We start from the raw sequence: 21,024 nt of genomic DNA, 5'->3' as shown, positions 1-21,024 counted from the left end.
GAGGTGCAGGGCAAACAACTTAATTAATTTTAAGAGAGAGCTGGACAAATTTATGACTGCAGTTCTATGCTTGTGATGGTAGCAGGCAGGGCTCACTCCCAATTTACATCTAATGTTCCTACAAGCTCATGGTTCAGGGTTTCAGTTGGCCACCTGCAGGGGCCAGGAAGTAGACTACTCCAATGTAGTCGGGGTGGGGGCGGGGCGGGAGGTTGGTCGGTCTCCTTCCTCAGAAGTATCAGAGATGGCCATAGCTAGAGATGGGACACTGGACGGGCAGGCCTAGGGCACTGAGGTCTAACCATTAGTACTCTATCCTCCCTCTCTGCACTGTTCATTATTTTATATCGCTCTATCGTGTCCCCCTCATTCATTTCCTCTCCAAACAAAAGAATCTCTGTATTTTCGGGTTCTCTCAGATGGAAGCCTATAATTCTAATAATTTTCCATCACCCATCTCTACATCCCCTCCCCTTCCGTTTCTGCTATATCTTCAGCAAGACAAGCTCACCAGAATGAAACAGTAGCCCAGGTGCCATGACAATAGCTTATAGTATTATTTTCCATCCTGTTGATTTTGCATCCTGACATTCTGGGGCAGACTCTGAATCCCACTCTGCTCCCTCTGTGCTATTCAAACAGCGACTTCCCTGGCATGTGCTAGTTTCTAGAAGGCATAGACACCTATGATGGCTCTTACACCACATTCCCTGCCGTTCTTATTATAGAATATGTGTTGGGGGTGGGGGCAGTTTGAGGTTTGACTTGAGTAGGTTGCACTCTGGCTTTCTTCACCTGACAGAAGGTCTGTTGGGATCCTTGCCAGATGGCACAAATTAGAGCAGCCCCCAGGCTGCTCTAACCATCATCTCTGGCCAAGGGACCGGAGAGGAAGAAGAAATTACATAAATCAAGACATGGCACCTATGGATTAGATTATTAACAGCTGGCAGAGAAAGAACTCCATGTCTCATTTACGTTTATGCTCATGGTTACTGTGTTTATATATATAAGTGCATTGATTGCATATGTGTAAAAATGTGCAGAAACAATAAGACAGACTGTCAGGTCTCTCACAGATCTTTGACTTTAGTCGCTGCAATTTCACAGGCGTTAATGGAACAGGTGTTTTGGATGGAATTCAATATACTGATGCTGTCTGTTTTCTCTCCACCAAACAGTAAATTATGATCAAGCTAGAAAACAGCCAACAATTTGTCTAGAACTAGAAGCCAAAAAAGGACTGTGTATTCAGCTTGTTTGCTTTATCACCACGCCTGTTCTCCCGACCTCTAAAATGTTTGGTCAAATTTTGTGGTGGAGCAAAGAACACAAGGGAAGTACGAGTCCAACATGTTCTCTGTGTCTCAACACTATCATTGTGGTATTGGTAACATCACAATGATTACAGCTTAGTTGTTACTTGCATAAAAGCCTTTTTCTGCCTTTCCAGAGGTTATAATGTGGTGAATTACAATCACTCTAGTGCAATATATGCACATAGTTCTATTTATGGAGGGTTTGCATCTGTGGCTAGATTTGGGTTTTCTCCCCCCTGACCTCTTCATAAAATAGATTAAGTTTACAAATTTAAGCAGGCAGTTTATTCTGATATGTTTTAGCTGCAGAAACATTTACAGATTCAGAAACAGGGAACTACTCGTTGTAGCAAAGGAGCGGACATTGGAGGCAATGTCTGATTAGATCAACACATAATGCCCTCCTATTACATGTCATGGGGAGAGGAGGTAAAAGAGTAAGGGCCTAATCCAAAAGCTAGTGAAGTCAGTGGAAAGACTCCTCTTAATCTCAATGAGTTTTGGAGCTGGTCTTAAAACAAGGGGATGTGTGAATATTGTTGGTGGGAAGGAAAAAGGAGAAAAGGGAGGAAAAAATAGGAAGGAGGAAAGAGGGAATGGCAGAGTGTAAAAGAAGGAACGTTTGCCATCTGCTACAACATATCCAACAAACTTTAGACCCCAGCCCAGCAAAGAATAATGCACGTGCTTAACTTTATGCACTGTGCATAGCTCCACTGCGGTCAATGGCACTGAAACCCCCATGCGGAATGCTGACGGGACTCGATGGAAATGAAAAGTTAGTTCAAAACAGGGTGCCTCTGCAGAGCCAGTCCAGACGGTCAGACGCAAACCTGTGAGGTCCTGATTGACCACTGCAATGCTGAGTGTCCTGGACTCACATTTATGGCTTTGTCAATGAGTCCCAGGGGAAACTGGGCACACTTCACAGAACCAGGTCCTTGGACGTTTTTTTCTTTCACATGTGTTCACTAGGGGGTGAGCATAGGTCACCTAAAAGCCAGTAGGTGGTAACAATTCTATCACAACCACCCTGAGCAGAATCAAATGGACAAGGCAAGGAAGGGTGATTTTGTGATTCAGGCACTGGACTGGGACTCAGAGGAGACCTGAGTTCAATTCCTAGCTTTCCCAGAGACTTCCTGGGAGAAGTCCCTGGACAAATCACATGATTCCTCTGTGTCTCAGGGTTTGTCTACATGCAGTTTTTGCACTGATTTAACAATAGCAGTTTAGAAACAGATCTCATTAAATCAACACAACCCCTAGCACTGATCCAGGCCAAGAATTCTTCCGTCAACCTAGCTACATCTACATTAGAGGTTAGGTTAGCTTAAGTATGGTGCTGAGAGTGGTGAATTTTTCGCACCCCTGAGCGATGTAGCTGGGTCGATCTAAATTTTCAGGCCTGAGTTATATTGATTCATTTTAAAGTTTTCATACGAGTACAGTTGGTTTTGGACATAAACACTTTTATGTCAATCTAACTGCATCCATGCAAGGGTTTGCACTGATTTAGCTAAATCAGTGTAAATTCTGAGTGTGGACCAGTTCTCAGATCCCAACCTGTAAAATGGGGATAATCAGTCTTTGTCTGGTCTATTTCAGCTGTAAGCTATTCAGAGAAGGGACTGTCTCTTACTATGTATATGTACAGTGCCTAATACCAAACAGAAAGCTTGATTGGTGACTTGATCTCTGTTGCAATATTACCAATAATAATACTTGGAGGTCAGAAACTTCATATCCAATTAGGTACATAAGAGATATTTAGATCCCTATTTTTTAATTATTTAAAGACAATCAAAAGGCCCTTTTCTGGTAAATCAGCAGATTACCAAAGCCAAAACTTATTTGTTATTCATCTCCAGCTTCAGAAACCCTATTATTGCTTTTAAACAGAATTTATTCCTTCCATATATTCTGTTACCAATTTGGAATCTTAAACTGTATTTTACTTCCTTTGGGAAATGCTCTGGCCGTTCATCTCTTAACGACTAATCTGGTTTTTCTATTAAGACAGTTTGTTGTTTTTCTTCTCTGTAACTTGTCATATATATTGATGAGTCATTAATTAATTGACATTTTAAAAGTTATTTTAAACATCTACAGTAGGCTGAACGAGGCCAAGAGGCCTACTGAAGAATTCAATTAACTTTTGGCTTGTTTGGTAATAAATAGTGCGATATTGTATTCTGCCATTCGTTTTCCCTGTGCTAGCGTCTGGAGATTGCCCAGATGTTTTGTCCTGCCTCCAGGCTGTTGCAGTGCTATCCTCTGCTCTCCTGACTCTCCTTAATCTGCGCTGCTGTCAAAGCTGTCACATGAATGGTGAATCATGGCTTCTCCCTGCAATCACTTAAACCCCTGGAGAACAGCTTGGGGCAGACAGCTGCACAGACCCGCACCTAAGCAAAGCCTCTCCTCGTGGAGGATTTTACAAATCAACAACAAGATAATCTGGAAGCCTGACTGACAGGCCCCTGGTTTTCAAATAACAGAAATTTGTCAAAAACAAATTGGTTGTCTTTCAAGCAGACACCCTTTTCAGTGTTCTTTCCCCACGCCCGGTAAAGGACTTTCCTTCTTCCAAATAACAACTGGATCCATTTTCCTCTAAACAAACTAGAATTACAAAGGAATGTTGTTCTGCTATACTTAATAGATTTGCACATTTTTCCCTTTCTTCTTGAGCATTTCCCAGTATAACATATAATCCTTTGCACCTGCAAAAGCTCCACAGGTTGCCGACTGCCAAGAATCAACCACGTGACCCTGCTTCCACGACCAGAGATCCTGTGTTTAAAGAGAAAGGAAAATAAGAAGTTATTAAACATTTGAATCTATCCGATCCCCTGTGAGTTAAATCCAAAGATGGGAATTCAAGTGAAAAGCTATTTTTGCAGCATTTTTCAGTGATGTAATAAGTGATTTTTCCCAAGGAACTTTTGTACTCGAACAAGCAGATGGAGTGAGAAAGAACTGAAGGGGTCTGAAGTAAATCACTTACAGGGATTCGCTAAGTATGTATTTAAGTCTGCAGCAATGCAGATTTGCAAATATTTAATGAATTTATTTTCTTTTTGGCAAATAAAACAATGCAAAGCAGAACACTAAAAAAAACCCATACAAAAACTGATAATCAGTTCTGCCTTTCCATCCCATATGTGCCTAACATCCCTGTTTGGGCGGGGGGGTGGGGGGGAGGAGTCCTTAGCTTAATAAAATATTAACTATTGCCTCAAGCCACTCCAGGGCGTTTCTTTAAAAATCACTCCTGGTTTAATATATTTCAATGCAGGTGGGTCCCTGATTTTTTACCCAATGTGATTAGGGACCATGTGTTGTTCTCTTCCGCACATATCATGCACCAATCCATTTATTTTAGATCATCATTTATACACACACACAAGATCACTGACATACATGGTGTTTTCCATGCAACGGGCGTTAAGAATCAAATCAAACATACAATATGATCAGTGAAATTGCTATTAGCAAGCAAGATGGTGCAATGAACAGACTGTGGGGATGTCAGGCTGGCTGCTTATTATACCAAATAGGATCATTTCACTGGTCCCTTGCCCTCTCATCTTCAACCTCCCAGTTTATCTCCATCTTTTCGGTTTCCATTACAACTTGTTTGGGGCAGGGACTATACTTTTATTAGGTTCAAGTACGGTGCCTAGCAGGATGGGGGCCTGATCTTAAACTCTTCTAGCTGCTGCCATCATAGAAATCAATAACATCACTTTACATTTGTAGCATTATTCCTCTTTTATACAAGAATACAGTTATGGATGTTCTTTAAAACCTTGCTACCTTTATGCCGCAAAGCCAAGATTCTCTTGTAAATAACCAGATAACTGCACTAGCCCAATCCCAGTGATAACAGTGCGGGGCTCCTGATTGGTTGTATGAGAACATCCCAGTATGGCCCTGGTCATTCTTCTGTCAGTGGGTGACTCTGTATATAATGCTATCTATAGATTCTCCTTGGTAACTTGGTTGTTCTGTGTGATTGATGCTTAAGTTCTATTTGTATGTGGCAAAATCAAACAACAAATAATGATGTTGATTGGTGTTTGTCATAGCTAAACAGTTTTGTCTCTGCTTTATTAAACAACTAAGGATCCATCTCTCATACTAGCCATTCTTTTTCCTACTGATTTGGAGGGTGCTTTCCAGTATGGGTTTCTAAACTGATAACATCCACAGCAGACGGCCAGTTTTCCTTCTTCAAAACAGTGGACTCATAATGCTCCAAAATCTTAGGATGCTCGTCATGATTAATGCACACAATTTGGACACATGCAGTTTTTCGTGCAATTCGTCCCTCCTAGAGAGCATATCTAAGATGAAAGGTGGAATCTTCAAAAGGGACTTAGGAGCTTAAATCACATTTTCAATAGTGATGCAGGCTCCTAAGGGACAAAGTTACTTTTGAAAATGGGACACAGGAGTCTAAATCACATTTGGACTTTTGCCATTTTCCCTCCATATCTTTATAACTTCATATGCTAAAACTTGGTATCCTGAAAAGCTCATGTTTGTTATTCAAAACACAGCAGACACCAGGATGATCGACTGCAGAATGAGCAGGGAAATGCAGGGCAGACTGCTAGGGTTCTGCCATAAGCCCGTGTCCTGAGCTTTTATGTGCAGCTAGAGAGAGTCTAGGTTACTTATGCTGTTTCTGTAAGGTCTTATTCAGTTCCTTTATGCAGTCTAAAGGAGGGTGCTGTGTGTGTTTATATAAATGTTAAATTAGGAATTAATCCAGAGGTTCCCCCACATGCTGACATGCTGCGTTTCTCTCAGAAAAGCTATTCTGGATGAAAAGCTGTGCTGAAAAGAACCCATCTGGCTCTGCAGTGGAGTTATGTAAAAACAAAGACTCAGCCAAGCAAGGCAAATGGTGATTAATTCCCACAGACTATGGTTATAATTGACAACCGGTATTTGCAAAGAACCAAACAGGGTGGAAAACTGTTTAGTGGGGCATAGCTAGGAACAGTTCAGTGAAATTAGGCAAAAGCAGAATGGAGGCTGGATAACAGGAAGAAAATTCCCTAACAGCGAGGTCTATTAAACTGTGGAACAGTCTCCCTAGGAAATTGAGGAAAGCCCTCTCATCTGAGTCATTTAAAAATAGACTGGAGAAGGCACTCAAGATCCTACTATAGGGAATAATCCTAAATTGGCAGGGACCAGCCAAGATGATCTAATGAATTTCCTTCCATCTCTGATTTCTGTGATTCACACGGAGTTCCAAACCCACACACACGCAAAACAGAGAGAGGTGGGGAATAAACACATCAATTCAAAGGGAGGGGAGACCAAAATGGGCAAGCATCCTGGGCTAACCAGGCAAGTGACCATCTCTTTTTCTCTGGACTGTGTTTGTTCTAATTAAATTTATTTTTCAGACCAAGCTTACATTTTGAAGGTCCCACGTTTACTCCTTTAGCTCTAGGCTCAGCTAATTGACAGGGTTTTGCAGTCAGATGGGCTTGTAAGGCCGAAGGAGACTACCTATTTCTCTGGACTGAACCTAATCAACCCCTGTGGTTTTGATATCACTGAAGCAGAATTAAGCACAGAAATCAACAGACTCTCACGGAAAAGGGTAACAAATGCCTTGATGTAAAAACTATGGCCCTATTCCTGCAAACACATATATCTTTGGGGAGGAGGGAGGGATAGCTCAGTGGTTTGAGCATTAGCCTGCTAAACCCAGGGTTGTGAGTTCAATCCTTGAGGGGGCCATTTAGGGATCTGGGGCAAAAATTGGGGATTGGTCCTGCTTTGAGCAGGGGGTTGGACTAGATGACCTCCTGAGGTCCCTTCCAACCTTGATATTCTATGATCTTCAGCCTTAAACTCTGAATTAAGCAGCACTGCTCGCTACTGTTAGCAGTAGTATCAATGTAGTGCTTAGTGGTCCCAATCCAGATCACAGCTCCGTTTTGATAGATACTGTGTAGACACATAATAGACAGTCCCTGTCCCCAAAAAACTTCCAATCTAAATAGACACAGATACATATGGGAGGGAAAACAGAGGCACAAAAAAGGTGAAACAACTGCCCCAACTCCCACAACAGGTTAGTGACAGAACCAAGATTAGAACTCAAGTCTCCTGATTCCCAGTTCTAGAGCCACTAGGCCAAATTAAACACATGCATAAGTGTTAGCAAGACCAAGGCCTTAGTAAGTGAAATAATCACATTGCTTTTAAAAACATTTGTTCATTTAACATACTATAAATACACTGAATTATCAGCAATATAACTACACACAACAATTTGGTCATCTTGTTTCCCCAAATCATTCCTGTCTGATTGGTCAGGGCTTGTCATATTAGAAAAAGCACAAAATAATGAGGGGTTTTTACCAATGTTGGAAAGCAAAGAGGCCACCATGCCAAGCCAGTATTGTGTGTATTCTATTAAACTGCAGGCTGAAGAGAAGACTTTGTTTTCACTTCAAAGGACCCTTATCCCAATCTCCCGCTCTTCCCTTATGAACAACAAACTGGAAATAAATCTTCTGGCTGAAGTGGAATCTCATGCAATCTGGGTGCTGTTTGGCTTCCCAGCTCCATCACATGCTAACTATTTGTAAACACTTTGATGTGATATGTACATAGAACTAAGTGTACTTCTCTGCACTGCAGAAAGCAATACAATGGATGTGTACACAAGACAACCAATACAGTGGAAAGTAGGGCTGTCAATTAATTGCAGTGAACTCAAGTCATTAACTCAAAACAAATTAACTCAATTTAAAACATTAATGGTGATTTATTGCAGGTTTAATCGCACTGTTAAACAATAATAAAACACCAATTTAAATTTTTTATAAATATTTGACTGTTTTTCTACATTTTCAAATATACTGATTTCAATTACAACACAGAATACAAAGCGCACAGTGCTCACTTTATATGATTTTTTATTACAATTATTTGCACAGTAAAAAGATGAACAAAATTTCAATTCACCTCATACATGAGGTGAACTGAAAAATTCTATTTCTTTTACCTTTTTTTACCGTGCAAGTATTTGTAATAAAAAATAATCATGTAGTGAACACTGTACACTTTGTCTTCTGTGTTGTAATTGCAATCAATATCTTTGAAAATGTAGAAACATCCAAAAATATTTAAATAAATGGTATTCTATTATTGTTTAAGGTGTGATTAAAACTGCAATTAATAATGATTAATTTTTTTTAATCATTTGACAGCCCTAGTGGAAAGTCATAATACGGCTTTCTATCCTTCCACAGTGACACATAACTTTACAGAGATAGATCTTACTTTATATCTGGATAACCCCATGTTTCTTATTCTCCCCACCAATCCCGCCTTAGACTGAACAGCTCGTACCGATTGGCCAAGACACTCCAGAAAGCCCATCAATACAAATCAATATTCAGAACTATTATTTAGCTGAAGTGGTCTTAGCATTACAGTAGCGCTTAGAAGACACAACTGAGATCAGGACCCCATTTTGCTGGGCAACAGACAGACACACACATAAGAGACAGTTCTTGCTCCGGCAACTTCCAGTTTAAATAGGTAAGACAGAAAAGTAGGATTATCATCACATTTCACAGATGCGGGACAGAAGCAGAGAGACAGATTAAGTGATTTGACCAAGGAGAGTGTAGCAGAGCTGGAAACTGAATCTATATCTGCTGTGTCCCAGTCTAGTGCTTTATTCATTATTATTATTTGTATGGTTGTAGCACCTAGGAGCCCCAGTCTCAGACCAGGACCCCATTGTGCTAGGTGCTGTACACACTGAACAAAGACAGTCCTAGCCCAAAAAAGCTTGCAATTTAACTATAAGACAAGAGGCAGCAGATGGCTACAGAGAAACCAACAGGAGTGCAAGGAAACAATGAGACCATATAGTTCTTACGATCAGCAGTGGTCTCAGCACACCAGCAGCCTAGCCTAGCTTGGTGAAGGTTTTTGTAGATCTCACGGCAAAGGAGAGTTTTGAATTAGTTAGTTTTGTGGATGTTTCTGGGGAACTTCTCCCAGGAGCAGCATGGGAAAAAGCACAAAGGAGTTACATTTTCAAGCAAGCAAGTGGGTGACGGAGGCTGATATGCTGGGCTGATCGGAGGTGGGAGGCGATCTTTTGATATTGTTTGAGAGATGACAGGTAAAGCCCATCCTTCCACAGCAATAGCTGGAGGTTTCTCCCCATTTTTGGTCCAAAGTGGTTAAACAGGAGGCTGCACTGAGAGAATGACACGCCAAGATGGTCTCTGCTTGGACACTCAAGTGCGAATGGGACTCATTTCTTGCTGCTTCTATATCGCTTCCTTCACTGGCAAGGACTTCAGCATGGCTAGATTTCAGCTCCCTGTCCTCTGCAGCCTCCACCTACTCCTAACCTCTCTGCCTAATGGCCACTAGGGTCATGCTTGCCCACCAGCACTTCATGCCCTTCTGCCATTTGGACTCCTCCCAGCATATTCCTTGCCATCTGGGTTTTTAAATGGGTGCCGCTTCAGTGCTACAAGTGAAACTCACCACTGAGTAACCAGCGGTCCTGTGAAGTCAACTGAGCCACAGAGGCTGCTGAAATGCCCCTGGGGTGGGGGAAGGGGGAAAATTGCTCCCAAGAGTCAATATTTAAGGCCAGGGGAAAGAGCCAAATCCAGCTGAATTGGAAGAAATGAATCCAAACTAGCCAGACTGAAAGGAAGAAAAATAATAAAGCTGTTGTCTAAGGATCAGCGATCGTGAGATATGGTTTGATGCCTGCTGGTGCAAAGAGAAAGAACAATTTGCCTGGATTTCTGGGATTGCGAAGCTATGCCACAGCCTTCAACAGAGCTGTTCTGGACTCTCCCCCAATCACTGCAGGGAGGAGAACCCATCTCAAGATGGAGAAAGCACTACTTTCTGTCCACCCACCCTGTGAAGGCTCTCTGACAGGATATCCTTGGGGGATCTCCAGCAGTCCAGTATACCAAGCTGGTGACGCCGTTGTCTGCAGAGAGCAGCAGGAAATCCGGACCTTGCTGGATGTTCTTGAACCTTCCTGGGCAGTGATTATGCCGTAACCCACCTTCAGGCAACGTCTAACCACTGTTTCACCGTCTGATCACAACCACGCCACTGCTGAATTCCCATGCGACATTCTTTGCAGCAACCACGAAACCTCCCAAGTCCCATTTCTTCGCCAAGAAGAAGCTTGTTCCTATTCCGAATCACATTTACTTTACATCGTGCAGTTTGCTCATTTCAACCAGTTTAAGATATGGGTATCTACTGTGCATCACAATCATTTTTGTTTGTAGGAAATTAGTTTTTCTGGTGCCTACCAAACTGTTTGGCTTTTAATAAGTATCAACAGGTCCTGAGTATTGTTTCATCCTTTAAATCAGTGTGTGACAGAGGTGCTGCCCCTGCACGTCCCCTACGGGAGTGGTGCTCTCTTTCCCACTTGCTGGGCTTCTTTCCTTTTAAGTCCACCTCCAGGCCTAAAACCTAGTGCTGTACGCTTTAACCCCTTCCAGTCGGGTGTACAGTTATGCCTCCCGTCACACTGCAACATTGCTCTTTTTAAATGTGTGTGATGAGATACTTTAGACTAGGAGATTTATTCACAAGGAAGAAGGCATGACTCATGAAAATCCCTCCCAGGCCTTTCGCACAGAACCTGATGAACACACTGTGTTTTTCTTAACATAAAAAAGCAGGAACAGCATCCCCATATTTAGTGGTCATGAGGGAGCTGAGTCAAACGTAGATGCCTCGTTATATTTTTAGCTTTAAAGAGGCAAGCAAGGCTCAAGGTGTCTTCTCAGCCCGAGATCTGCAACTGAGCCAACTTCGTTTTCAATGTTCCTGTTGATTCCAATTATAAACATTAGCACGGTGGGTTAATTTGCTTCGGTGTCCCCCTTTGTTCAAGGTGGTCTTCTTTCAGATGGCAAGAGAGGTGATCAGCAATGTTCAAATAAGCAAGTCCAGATTAGCAAGCTTGTGTGTGACTTTAGAAGTGGCTTGAGGGCAAAGCAACAAGGAGGCAAGACAACAACCTTCATATGATGCTCCTGTAATGGGTTATTTGATTAACACAATGAATGCTGTCAACAGGCGACTGGACCCATTGATTTGTTGACCTCCCAGTATGATTAGCAACATGGAATTTGAGACGCCCAAGAAAGCAGATAGAAATACTGTCCGAATCAACCACATTGATTTGTTTCAGTTTTTGTTCTGTAGGATGAAGAAAACAAACTGTTCTTCTTGGTTCATCTTTACAACTTGGTGCTTTATTGACAACACTGCTGATGGCTGCTCCCAACAGATGTGCAGAACATTTGCTATAGGAGAGGCAGAAAATGGCTACAGCTTAGAAACACATCAAGAAACTAATCACACAGGTATTCTGTTCTGTGGGTGACATTCACCCCAGTTCAAAGGGCCAGCATGAGTCCCAGTCACTGCATAAGCCCTGTTTAAGGGTTAGTACTGGCCTCCACACAGGGGCATTTTTCACTGTTGTGACTAAAAGTGTACGTATGCAGTGTTACTTTGCAGCACTGATCTGTTATCACTATTTATATTGCACTCCTCACTCCACGAAGCTCTGTTCAGACAAGCAAGAGGACAGAGCCCTTGACCTGAAGGACCTGCATTATAAATGTTGTTAGGATCTGTTTGATCTTAACAAGGATGTGATTAATTTACGCAAACTGCAATGCAATGTGCACTCCTGGTCCAAATAAAACTCATTTTCAAACTCGGTCAATATAGCAAAGTCCTAGGGCAAAGAACGTACAGGCCAGTGAAAGCAGTGCTCACCATAGGGAACCCTCCCAGCACACTGCCCTTTTGCATTTAATAATAAGACTGCTTAGCACTTTTCATCTGTTAAACACGGTGCAGATATTTATTAATCCATCCTTTAACTAAACCTTCATTGATTCTTTTGGCTCCAGCAGGAAGGTAGGGAGAGAGGTGAAGAGAACGGAGAAATAGAATGGAGAGACAGACAGAGAGAAGGCATGAGGGCCAACAGCACAATGGGCCAAAATAATTTGTTTCTACTGTCATTTTAGCTTATTTAGTTTTAGTAATCTTTAGTACCTGCTCAATGTTGACTCAAAGGAGGATTAACCTTTGATGTCCCACACACACAGAAATAAGCTGTCTACATTCCATTTGCACATACACTCTCTCTCCATGCTACAAGAATCAACTTTTTTCCTGTGCATCATAGAGGTATGCTGGACCCACAGAAAGGGTTAAGACTTGACTGTAGAATAACTTAAGACTGAGGACAAAAACTTCTATTTATGTCTTCAGCATTTCAGTCACGTAGGCCTGATCTATATGTAAACATTGGATCAACCCAGCTACATTGCTCAGGGCAGTGAAAAATTTCATGCCCTGAGCACCACCGTTAGGTTCACCAGTGTAGGCACGGCTAAGTCAATGAGTAATTCTTCTGTCAAGTTAGCTACTGTACTGCCTGTCAGAGAGGTGGATTAACTACGTCCATTAAAAAACCCTTCTACTTATGTAGAAAGCATCTACACTACGGCACTACAGTAACAGCTGCAGCACGGTAGCCCGGCTGCTTTCGCATAGACATGGTGTTAGTTAATTCAGTTCTCCTGAAAGGCTGGAGACTGGAGAACTAAGCGCTCTCAATATGTATAGCACAGTCAAGCTGCATGGGAAGTGGCCTTATAACATTCCCATACTGCTCATATCAACATGTTACTTGGGAGGAGCCAACTCTAAGGGTGAGACAAGAGTTCAATCTCCATGCTCATTCATTCCTTGATTTCTCTAGTGGGTCTACCAACGAGGAATCCAATTAGCAGGGATTATTTTTGTAGCTCAGCATTTGACCATTAAGAACTAAAATGAGAACACCAACTCATCTTACGTAGGCCACTGAGCATCCATCAAAAAGCAATGGCTTTTGGTAACGAGATTGACTCGATAATGACATCTTGGAGCAGAGCTGAATCAGTGGCATACAGATGAAAATGTCTTCATCCCATTAGCATCTTCTTGAGTCATCCAGTCTCATGTAACAGGTTTGTTTTTTAAAATTATTTTCTGAGCCTCTCTTTCTTATACCAAAATGGTAAGTATCAGCAACATTCTGTTGGGCTAAGTATTTCCATAAAATGTCATCCTAATGAGAGGTCCTTGGTCAGCATGTCTATTGGGCTTGATACACCAATGCATTCCCAGGGAAACTCATATGCTGAACTGCCAAGGCTATGTGGGTATACAGCCTGGCCATTGACAGTGTTGGATTATCCATTTACCAATGCTACCTCTTAGAAATCTCTTGAGTCAGCATTCTGCCTGAAAATTCTACAATGGCATGGATCTATGGCATGGATCTTGCCACGGCTTCTACTAAACTCTGCTTTAAAACCATATTGTACTAGCAAAATCTTCTTTGCTCACTTTCCATGATAGTCCAAAACCTTCACTTCAGCACACAGAATAAATTTACTTATTTCACCAGTTTCCATTAGTGAGTGTAAAATACTCGCAGGGGCCACATCTGCATCAATAACATCTGCAAGACCTTTTCCAGTTGCAAAGTTGACACTGGTCTTATTCTACTGAGATAAGAGACACAAAAACTTTTAGTATTTATTTATTTTTTATTTTGTGGGCCTTTAGAAAGGCTGGCAGAGTCAGAAAGGGACTACTTTACTTTGCATTTTCCATTTGTGATTTACATTCTCCATGGCCTTTGGTCGGGTTCACGCACAGTTGCTTTATGAAAATATACTACAGCAAGTGCCCCAAACACTACAGCTTTAAATAGAGCTTTGGGTCATTATTATAGAAAACTATAGTTCTATAGTTATAGGGCAGAAGTAAGGTAGGGGAGGGAAATCCTAATTAAAAAAATATAAATAACCTATAGGCAGATTTGCAAGTTTTACATGTATAATGGAAAAGCAAAGGGCCAAAGACATATTTAAAATATTCTCTTCAATGACGTTTTATGTGCACACGTACAGTACATGTGTATATTGCTTTGTGGAAAACATACTGACCCAAGCATGGGACAAACACCATGGGCTAAGTTCTCTATTGGGATAAGCATTTTGCACTTGCTCATGCCAGCAGTGAACTTGGCCCTATATCTTAAACCCACACAAATCCCAGATACACTGAGAGAAAAAGAACAAAAAGTTGGCCTACTTGCCACAGCACATTTCCCATGTTAAGTGTTTCATGCCTTTTTCCCATCTGTGCGCCAGCTTGATGCAAACTAAAATGGATACACAAAAACCTGGTTAAGGAAAACATCTCCCAAACAATGGGTCCATAGCAGTGTATAATGTACCAGTGACGCTCAGATACTATGGAGAGGATGGCCATATAAGTACTTGGGTAGTGGGGAGTGGCTCAGAAAAGTGGCTTAAAAGTTAAAACAACTTTACTTCAAACTAGAGCAGCTCCATCCATGCCTGAGCGAATAAGCCATTTCAAATAGCTACATAGTTCTTTAGGCTCATCTGGTACAAGCTAATACCTAGAAATCCAGTGTACAGCACTTCGGGCCAGGCTCTGATACCCTTACACTGAGTGGTACCTTCCTCCACCAGTGGTCCCACTGATTTTAATAGCAGGTTCATTGACTTCAGTGGGACTACTCATGGTCAAAGACACACGAGTAAGTGTAGCACAATCTGGCCTTTTGTCTGTTAAACTGTGAGGGTCTGTTTTATGTCTCCCTTTTCAAATAATGCATTGACATTCCAGGGCTATCCAGCTTTTTTCAAAATGTGTCTAACTCTACAAGGAATGATTGCATGTGTTTCTCTCCCTTCAGTGCAGATGGTGTGCTGGAATGCCTCTGACAGTGTTTAAAGGCCATGTGAATGACTGCGATTATGACACTAATAATGTAAGTTTTGTTTGCAGAACAGCTGTTGGCTTCATTGTTCTTTTGTGAGAAAAATGTAGCCGTTATGCTAATGGAATGCAGGTTCCTGATTGGCTGAAGGTTACATCATGCCTTGGAACAGTGCACTGCAAATTGCTTTTCGTGATGCAGCACCTAAGCAAATGGCAGACATATTAATGCTATTTCATAGAATCATAGAATCATAGAATATCAGGGTTGGAAGGGACCCCAGAAGGTCATCTAGTCCAACCCCCTGCTCAAAGCAGGACCAATTCCCAGTTAAATCATCCCAGCCAGGGCTTTGTCAAGCCTGACCTTAAAAACCTCTAAGGAAGGAGATTCTACCACCTCCCTAGGTAACGCATTCCAGTGTTTCACCACCCTCTTAGTGAAAAAGTTTTTCCTAATATCCAATCTAAACCTCCCCCACTGCAACTTGAGACCATTACTCCTCGTTCTGTCATCTGCTACCATTGAGAACAGTCTAGAGCCATCCTCTTTGGAACCCCCTTTCAGGTAGTTGAAAGCAGCTATCAAATCCCCCCTCATTCTTCTCTTCTGCAGGCTAAACAATCCCAGCTCCCTCAGCCTCTCCTCATAACTCATGTGTTCCAGTCCCCTAATCATTTTTGTTGCCCTTCGCTGGACTCTCTCCAATTTATCCACATCCTTCTTGAAGTGTGGGGCCCAAAACTGGACACAGTACTCCAGATGAGGCCTCACCAATGTCGAATAGAGGGGAACGATCACGTCCCTCGATCCGCTCGCTATGCCCCTACTTATACATCCCAAAATGCCATTGGCCTTCTTGGCAACAAGGGCACACTGCTGACTCATATCCAGCTTCTCATCCACTGTCACCCCTAGGTCCTTTTCTGCAGAACTGCTGCCTAGCCATTCGGTCCCTAGTCTGTAGCTGTGCATTGGGTTCTTCCGTCCTAAGTGCAGGACCCTGCACTTATCCTTATTGAACCTCATCAGATTCCTTTTGGCCCAATCTTCCAATTGGTCTAGGTCCTTCTGTATCCTATCCCTCCCCTCCAGCGTATCTACCACTCCTCCCAGTTTAGTATCATCCGCAAATTTGCTGAGAGTGCAATCCACACCATCCTCCAGATCATTTATGAAGATATTGAATAAAACCGGCCCCAGGACCGACCCTTGGGGCACTCCACTTGATACCGGCTGCCAACTAGACATGGAGCCATGATTAGTCATTAGTCTTAATCCCCAAATCAGCCTGATCATTACTCAAAGAGGGAGAGAGGTATGGGAGAACACTTATAATCTGAAAGGAAACGCTTTAAAGCTAGGACTAGGTTTTATTTATTATTGACTTACATGTAACTGAGTACAGTAGAAAAGAAATGCTAGGCTAGTTCTCAAACTAAAAAGTAAGGTGGGCACCTAGCCACAGCCCAGGAAAACTATGTTTAGGCCCAGTTTGGCAAGATGCTTATACTTCCCACTCTTGTTAAAACAACCGAGGGTTGGTTTTCAGTTTTAGAAAAGTAGTTTTGGTCTTTTGCTTTAATGGTGGGAGCATTTCATATATCTTAACTCTTCTTAAAATTACAATCAGAGGTATTTTCAACTTGCTCGAACAAGGATTAGAGCTTCCTCTCCTTCAGTGCAAAACCCCAGTAAATGAACTTTCCACAGTAAAGCTGAGAGAGGCTAGAGGTGGGAATCTTGCCCTAAGCCAGCCATGCCACTGTCTCCATTCAACCCCATATTTATTTCTTGCCTAACACAGGGACTGGGAGTGAAATCCTGGCCCCAATGATGTCAATGGCAAAAGGCCTACTGTTTTCAATAGCGCTAGGATTTGACCGCGGGTAGCAATCAGTTCAGGATTTTAAAGGGTTTGAAGTTATATCCCAGGATCATCCAAGCAGTATAGTCCATGGCAGCCTTCATATAGGGGTGAGGGGTAAATGTAAATGGGTGAGGACCTTCGGCCTGTGCTATTCAGGATGTCAGGCAAGATGATCACAACAGTCCACTCTGGACTTAAACATCTATGAAATGCCTGGTCCATCTCAGAATCAGACTGTCAGATACAGGACACACACAGTCCTGGAATGTTTTGTTTTGTATTTGCTTTGAAAAATAAAGTTATTTTTTTAAAAAGCCATTCACATGGTCTTCCCTCCTCTGCTCCCACCTGCTCCGCTTCCGTCTCACAAAACATCAGGGGAATTTCTCAGACTTACAGCACCACGGCGGGCCTACACAGACAGCCTTCTCCATTCACAGCCATGCTAGAGTAACTCTTGCTGGGCCCGGAGTGCAGCCAGCATGTGCGGGGATGAAAATCAAGAGGATTGAGGTGTGTTTCCCACGACAGAAGGGCTCAAGACACAGATCCTGGTGGGCTCAGGGATAGCCAGCCATGGAGCTGTTAGTTTTCATCTTGCCATGGCTTCCCTAGGAAGCAGTCATTTCTGATGAATAGGTATTGCTGTGCTCAAAGCCAGGACTCCTCAATTCTGACATTCGAGTCCTAAATATCTGTCCTCGAACTGATGTCCTATATTTCTACATCACCAATTAAATAATTGAGGAAGCTAAAATTTCTTCCAAGAAGGCTTTCTAAAAATATAAAAATATGTCGGATAAGATATTATGAAGCAGGCAAAACCAACTAGTGGAGTTCCCAGCTCAGAGGAAAATATCTGTCATTGTAAACAGAGAAATATCTACTGCAACTACTGTGACTCAGCACGAGCTTTCACTCCAAAGATGTGTCCCTGCAATCTGAAATTCCTATATGGAATGAGACACGTGGTATTTCTGAGCAAGTTACATTCCCATACTGGAAATGCCAATGCTCTGTACATGGGACTGCATCTTACATTACCCCAAAGCCAAAACTGATGGAAAAGGCAGCACACTTGGTAAATGGGGTGCCTTTCAGAGAGCACGTATGCTCTGCTATCTGCACTGGTTGCCAGTTGGCTTCCAGATAAATTTTAAGGTGTTGGCTTTGACCTAGCAGTTCTAGATGAAATAGAACTGGCCTATTTAAGTGCCTGCCTCTCTCCTAGAGCCAAGACACCATAGTGGCATTCAGCAGAAGTGCTTACCTTAGAGTACCCAAAAATTTTTGTTGTATGGAATTTTAATATTTATCCTAATGTTTGCTGTGCTTGCTGTTAAAATTTCAATGAGCATTGTAGAGTTTCCACCTTTCTAGTTTCTTATATATATTAGAAGGATTTTTTTTTTAAATGGAAGTAAAAAACACCATAATATTATACCTCTGTACACAGCGGGAGGGTTTTAAATGTAGACAATAGCATTGGACTTGCTTTACTTGTAAGAAAACCAAGCAATATTTGTCTCCCAATAAAAACATTAGATGTATGAAAAAAAAGTCACAGTGGTTTCTTTACTTTTTTTTCAACCTTTCAGAGATATCAGGATTTAAGAGAAGGGTACACTCATCAGCTAATTCCAACCTGTGTACTCATGCCAGATACCCACATAATTGGAAGTCAAGCCTCCATATTTCACATTTTCATCAATAAATTCATATCTTGCCAATCATTTCAATATGCTCTTTGCTAATGCCCATTTTATGAATAACCTTATCTGTGTGGTATCCTCTCTCTCTAATTGTCTATACATATTATAGTGCCATGATATGCAATATTCTACATTTCATGTAGTACAACCTGTCAGTATTTACAATTATGATAGTGCTGTGCTTATAATATGGCTAAAGACCTGCCAAAAGAACAAATATTAAGTACAGGCTTAGTGCATGGTTGCTTGGGGCAAAGCAAAGACACAGAACGGGATATAGATACATATGATTTACCATATGGGATCAGACGACTGCTTCTTCAAGTCTAGTACCCTGTCTCTGGCCTTGGCCAACACCTGATATCTCATTGGAAGGAAATCCCTGCTTCCCTTCCAGGCATCTAGCTAATTGTGCTCTCCAGGGAGGTGAGATGTTTTCCTTGACCCCTGCAGTAATTTGCTGGTGCACAGACGCATGAGACTGAGTCACCAATGACTCCGTTTATACAACTACAGATTTTATTAATGGTCATAAAATCATCCAGCCACAATATCTGATTCCCTCAGCCACAGCAATGAACTGACCCTATACACCTCGTACACTTATCATTACTTAGAGTGTTTCACCTCCCTTCACAACCAACCCTTTTAATACAGCCCAGCATAGCCCCTTAGACAATAGGTGGACAACCCGCATCAGTGACTGGATCCCCAGAGACCACAAGCGACAGCTGGGGAGCCTGAAAACGCGCTGGGCTGATCCCATGACAAAACTCTTTGGCCAGAAATGGAAAGAACGTGCTCGCGACAACGGAATGGTGTGGCGGTGACTTGGGTTTGCAGAGGGACGGACGAGGACAAGCCGGACAAAGGTGACTCAATAATTTGAGTTAAGGTCTCTGTGTCAGTGCTTTGTACTGCCTCTCATGCTCTTTGCATTCCTACCTGCTATTTACTGTTCCCCCCCCCCCCCCCGAAAGAATTTGTGAGAAGAGCTGCTGCTGAATCCTATAGCTGCTACTCCTCAGGTGCTCACAGGTGACTATTGCTTTAGTATTTGTGTGTGTTGGGGGGGGGGGGGGGGGGTTAAATAGTTTAATTCAATCTTCTGCAATCAGTTACTTCTACAGCCAGAGCTCCTGCTTTCACTGCTGTGACTTTGATGTGACAAACCTTCAGCTCTTTATCAAGATGCTGAAAAGGAAATGACTGAAGCACGTGCAAAGAATTTTAAGATCCCTACGCTCAGTAACAGGTTGTTATTTGTAGACCAATATACTGAAACTGGGCTATGGTACGAGCTATCCAGTCTAAGTGTTGCTGTAAATATCCACCAACCTGTTTAGATTATCTATGATGTCTAATCCTAAAAGGCTTGTTTATTTAGCCAGCTAAATTCAAACTGTCTCCTTTACGGCCTAGGTTTTAAACAATACATTTTATCACCACAACTACGTGAACGTTTTTTAAAACAGCTTTACATTCTGTGAAGAGCTACATCATGTTCCTGCTTTATGTGGTTCTGGAGAGCACAGTGCCCTTTTTTCATACTGCCATGTCTAGTTTCCAGAACAATGCTACGGCACCAGCAATTACGATGTCACGACGTCAGCTCTATGGTATACGAGTTCACTGAAAGCTGCTCCTGTACTTTGGCATAAAAACAGATTCCTAATAAGGTAGCTGAAGTTACCCTGTGCAACAGGACAATTCCCAGATACCACACTCAGATAACATCACGATGAGCACATTGTGCTGGGATTCCTACAAAACACTCAACGGCTAGGCAGCTGGTGTGCTGCTTATTACACCAATCCTCAGTCTCTCGTTGTTACCTCATGCTCCCCCACCCTCACCTTTTGGCTCTCATCTTATCGTTTGGTGGTAAGCTCTTTGGGGTAGGGACCATCTTTTCTTTGTATATGGGCGGCTCCTGATGGGGCCTTGATTGAGGCCTCTAGGCATTACCACAATACAACAGATAATAGGGATTGGTGTGAAAAGCACAGACATCTCATTTCACCAGCACAACACCTGCACTGAACAAGGGTGCCGTGGCACAACCCATGAAAAAGTACAATCGCCAGTACCACGTTCCATCCAGCACCAGAAGTTAGTCCAGAAAGAGTCAGAGCCAGGCTGGTCTGGGGATGTGCTATTTAAATGCCTCTCCTGGGAAACCTGTGACTGTGAGGAGCCAGAGAGCAAGTCCCAAGCAGAACAGCTGTGGTGGGAGTAAGGAGA

At 42.4% G+C, this 21,024-nt stretch overlaps 1 protein-coding gene across 6 annotated transcripts in view; it reads right to left on the bottom strand.

Moving 5' to 3' along the window:
• SLC25A26 (solute carrier family 25 member 26) overlaps window positions 1-21,024 on the bottom strand; it is a 151,561-nt gene that overhangs the window by 16,580 nt on the left and 113,957 nt on the right. For all 6 annotated transcript variants that reach the window (XM_073351041.1, XM_073351045.1, XM_073351040.1 and 3 more), the window contains one exon: window positions 4,046-4,115. In XM_073351041.1, coding sequence (XP_073207142.1) covers window positions 4,046-4,115 — 70 coding nt within the window. The remainder of the gene's footprint in view (window positions 1-4,045; window positions 4,116-21,024) is intronic.

This window comes from Lepidochelys kempii, chromosome 7 (assembly GCF_965140285.1).
Source record: "Lepidochelys kempii isolate rLepKem1 chromosome 7, rLepKem1.hap1, whole genome shotgun sequence".
Classification (NCBI taxonomy): domain Eukaryota; kingdom Metazoa; phylum Chordata; order Testudines; family Cheloniidae; genus Lepidochelys; species Lepidochelys kempii.
This window is presented reverse-complemented; position numbering and strand designations above follow the sequence as displayed.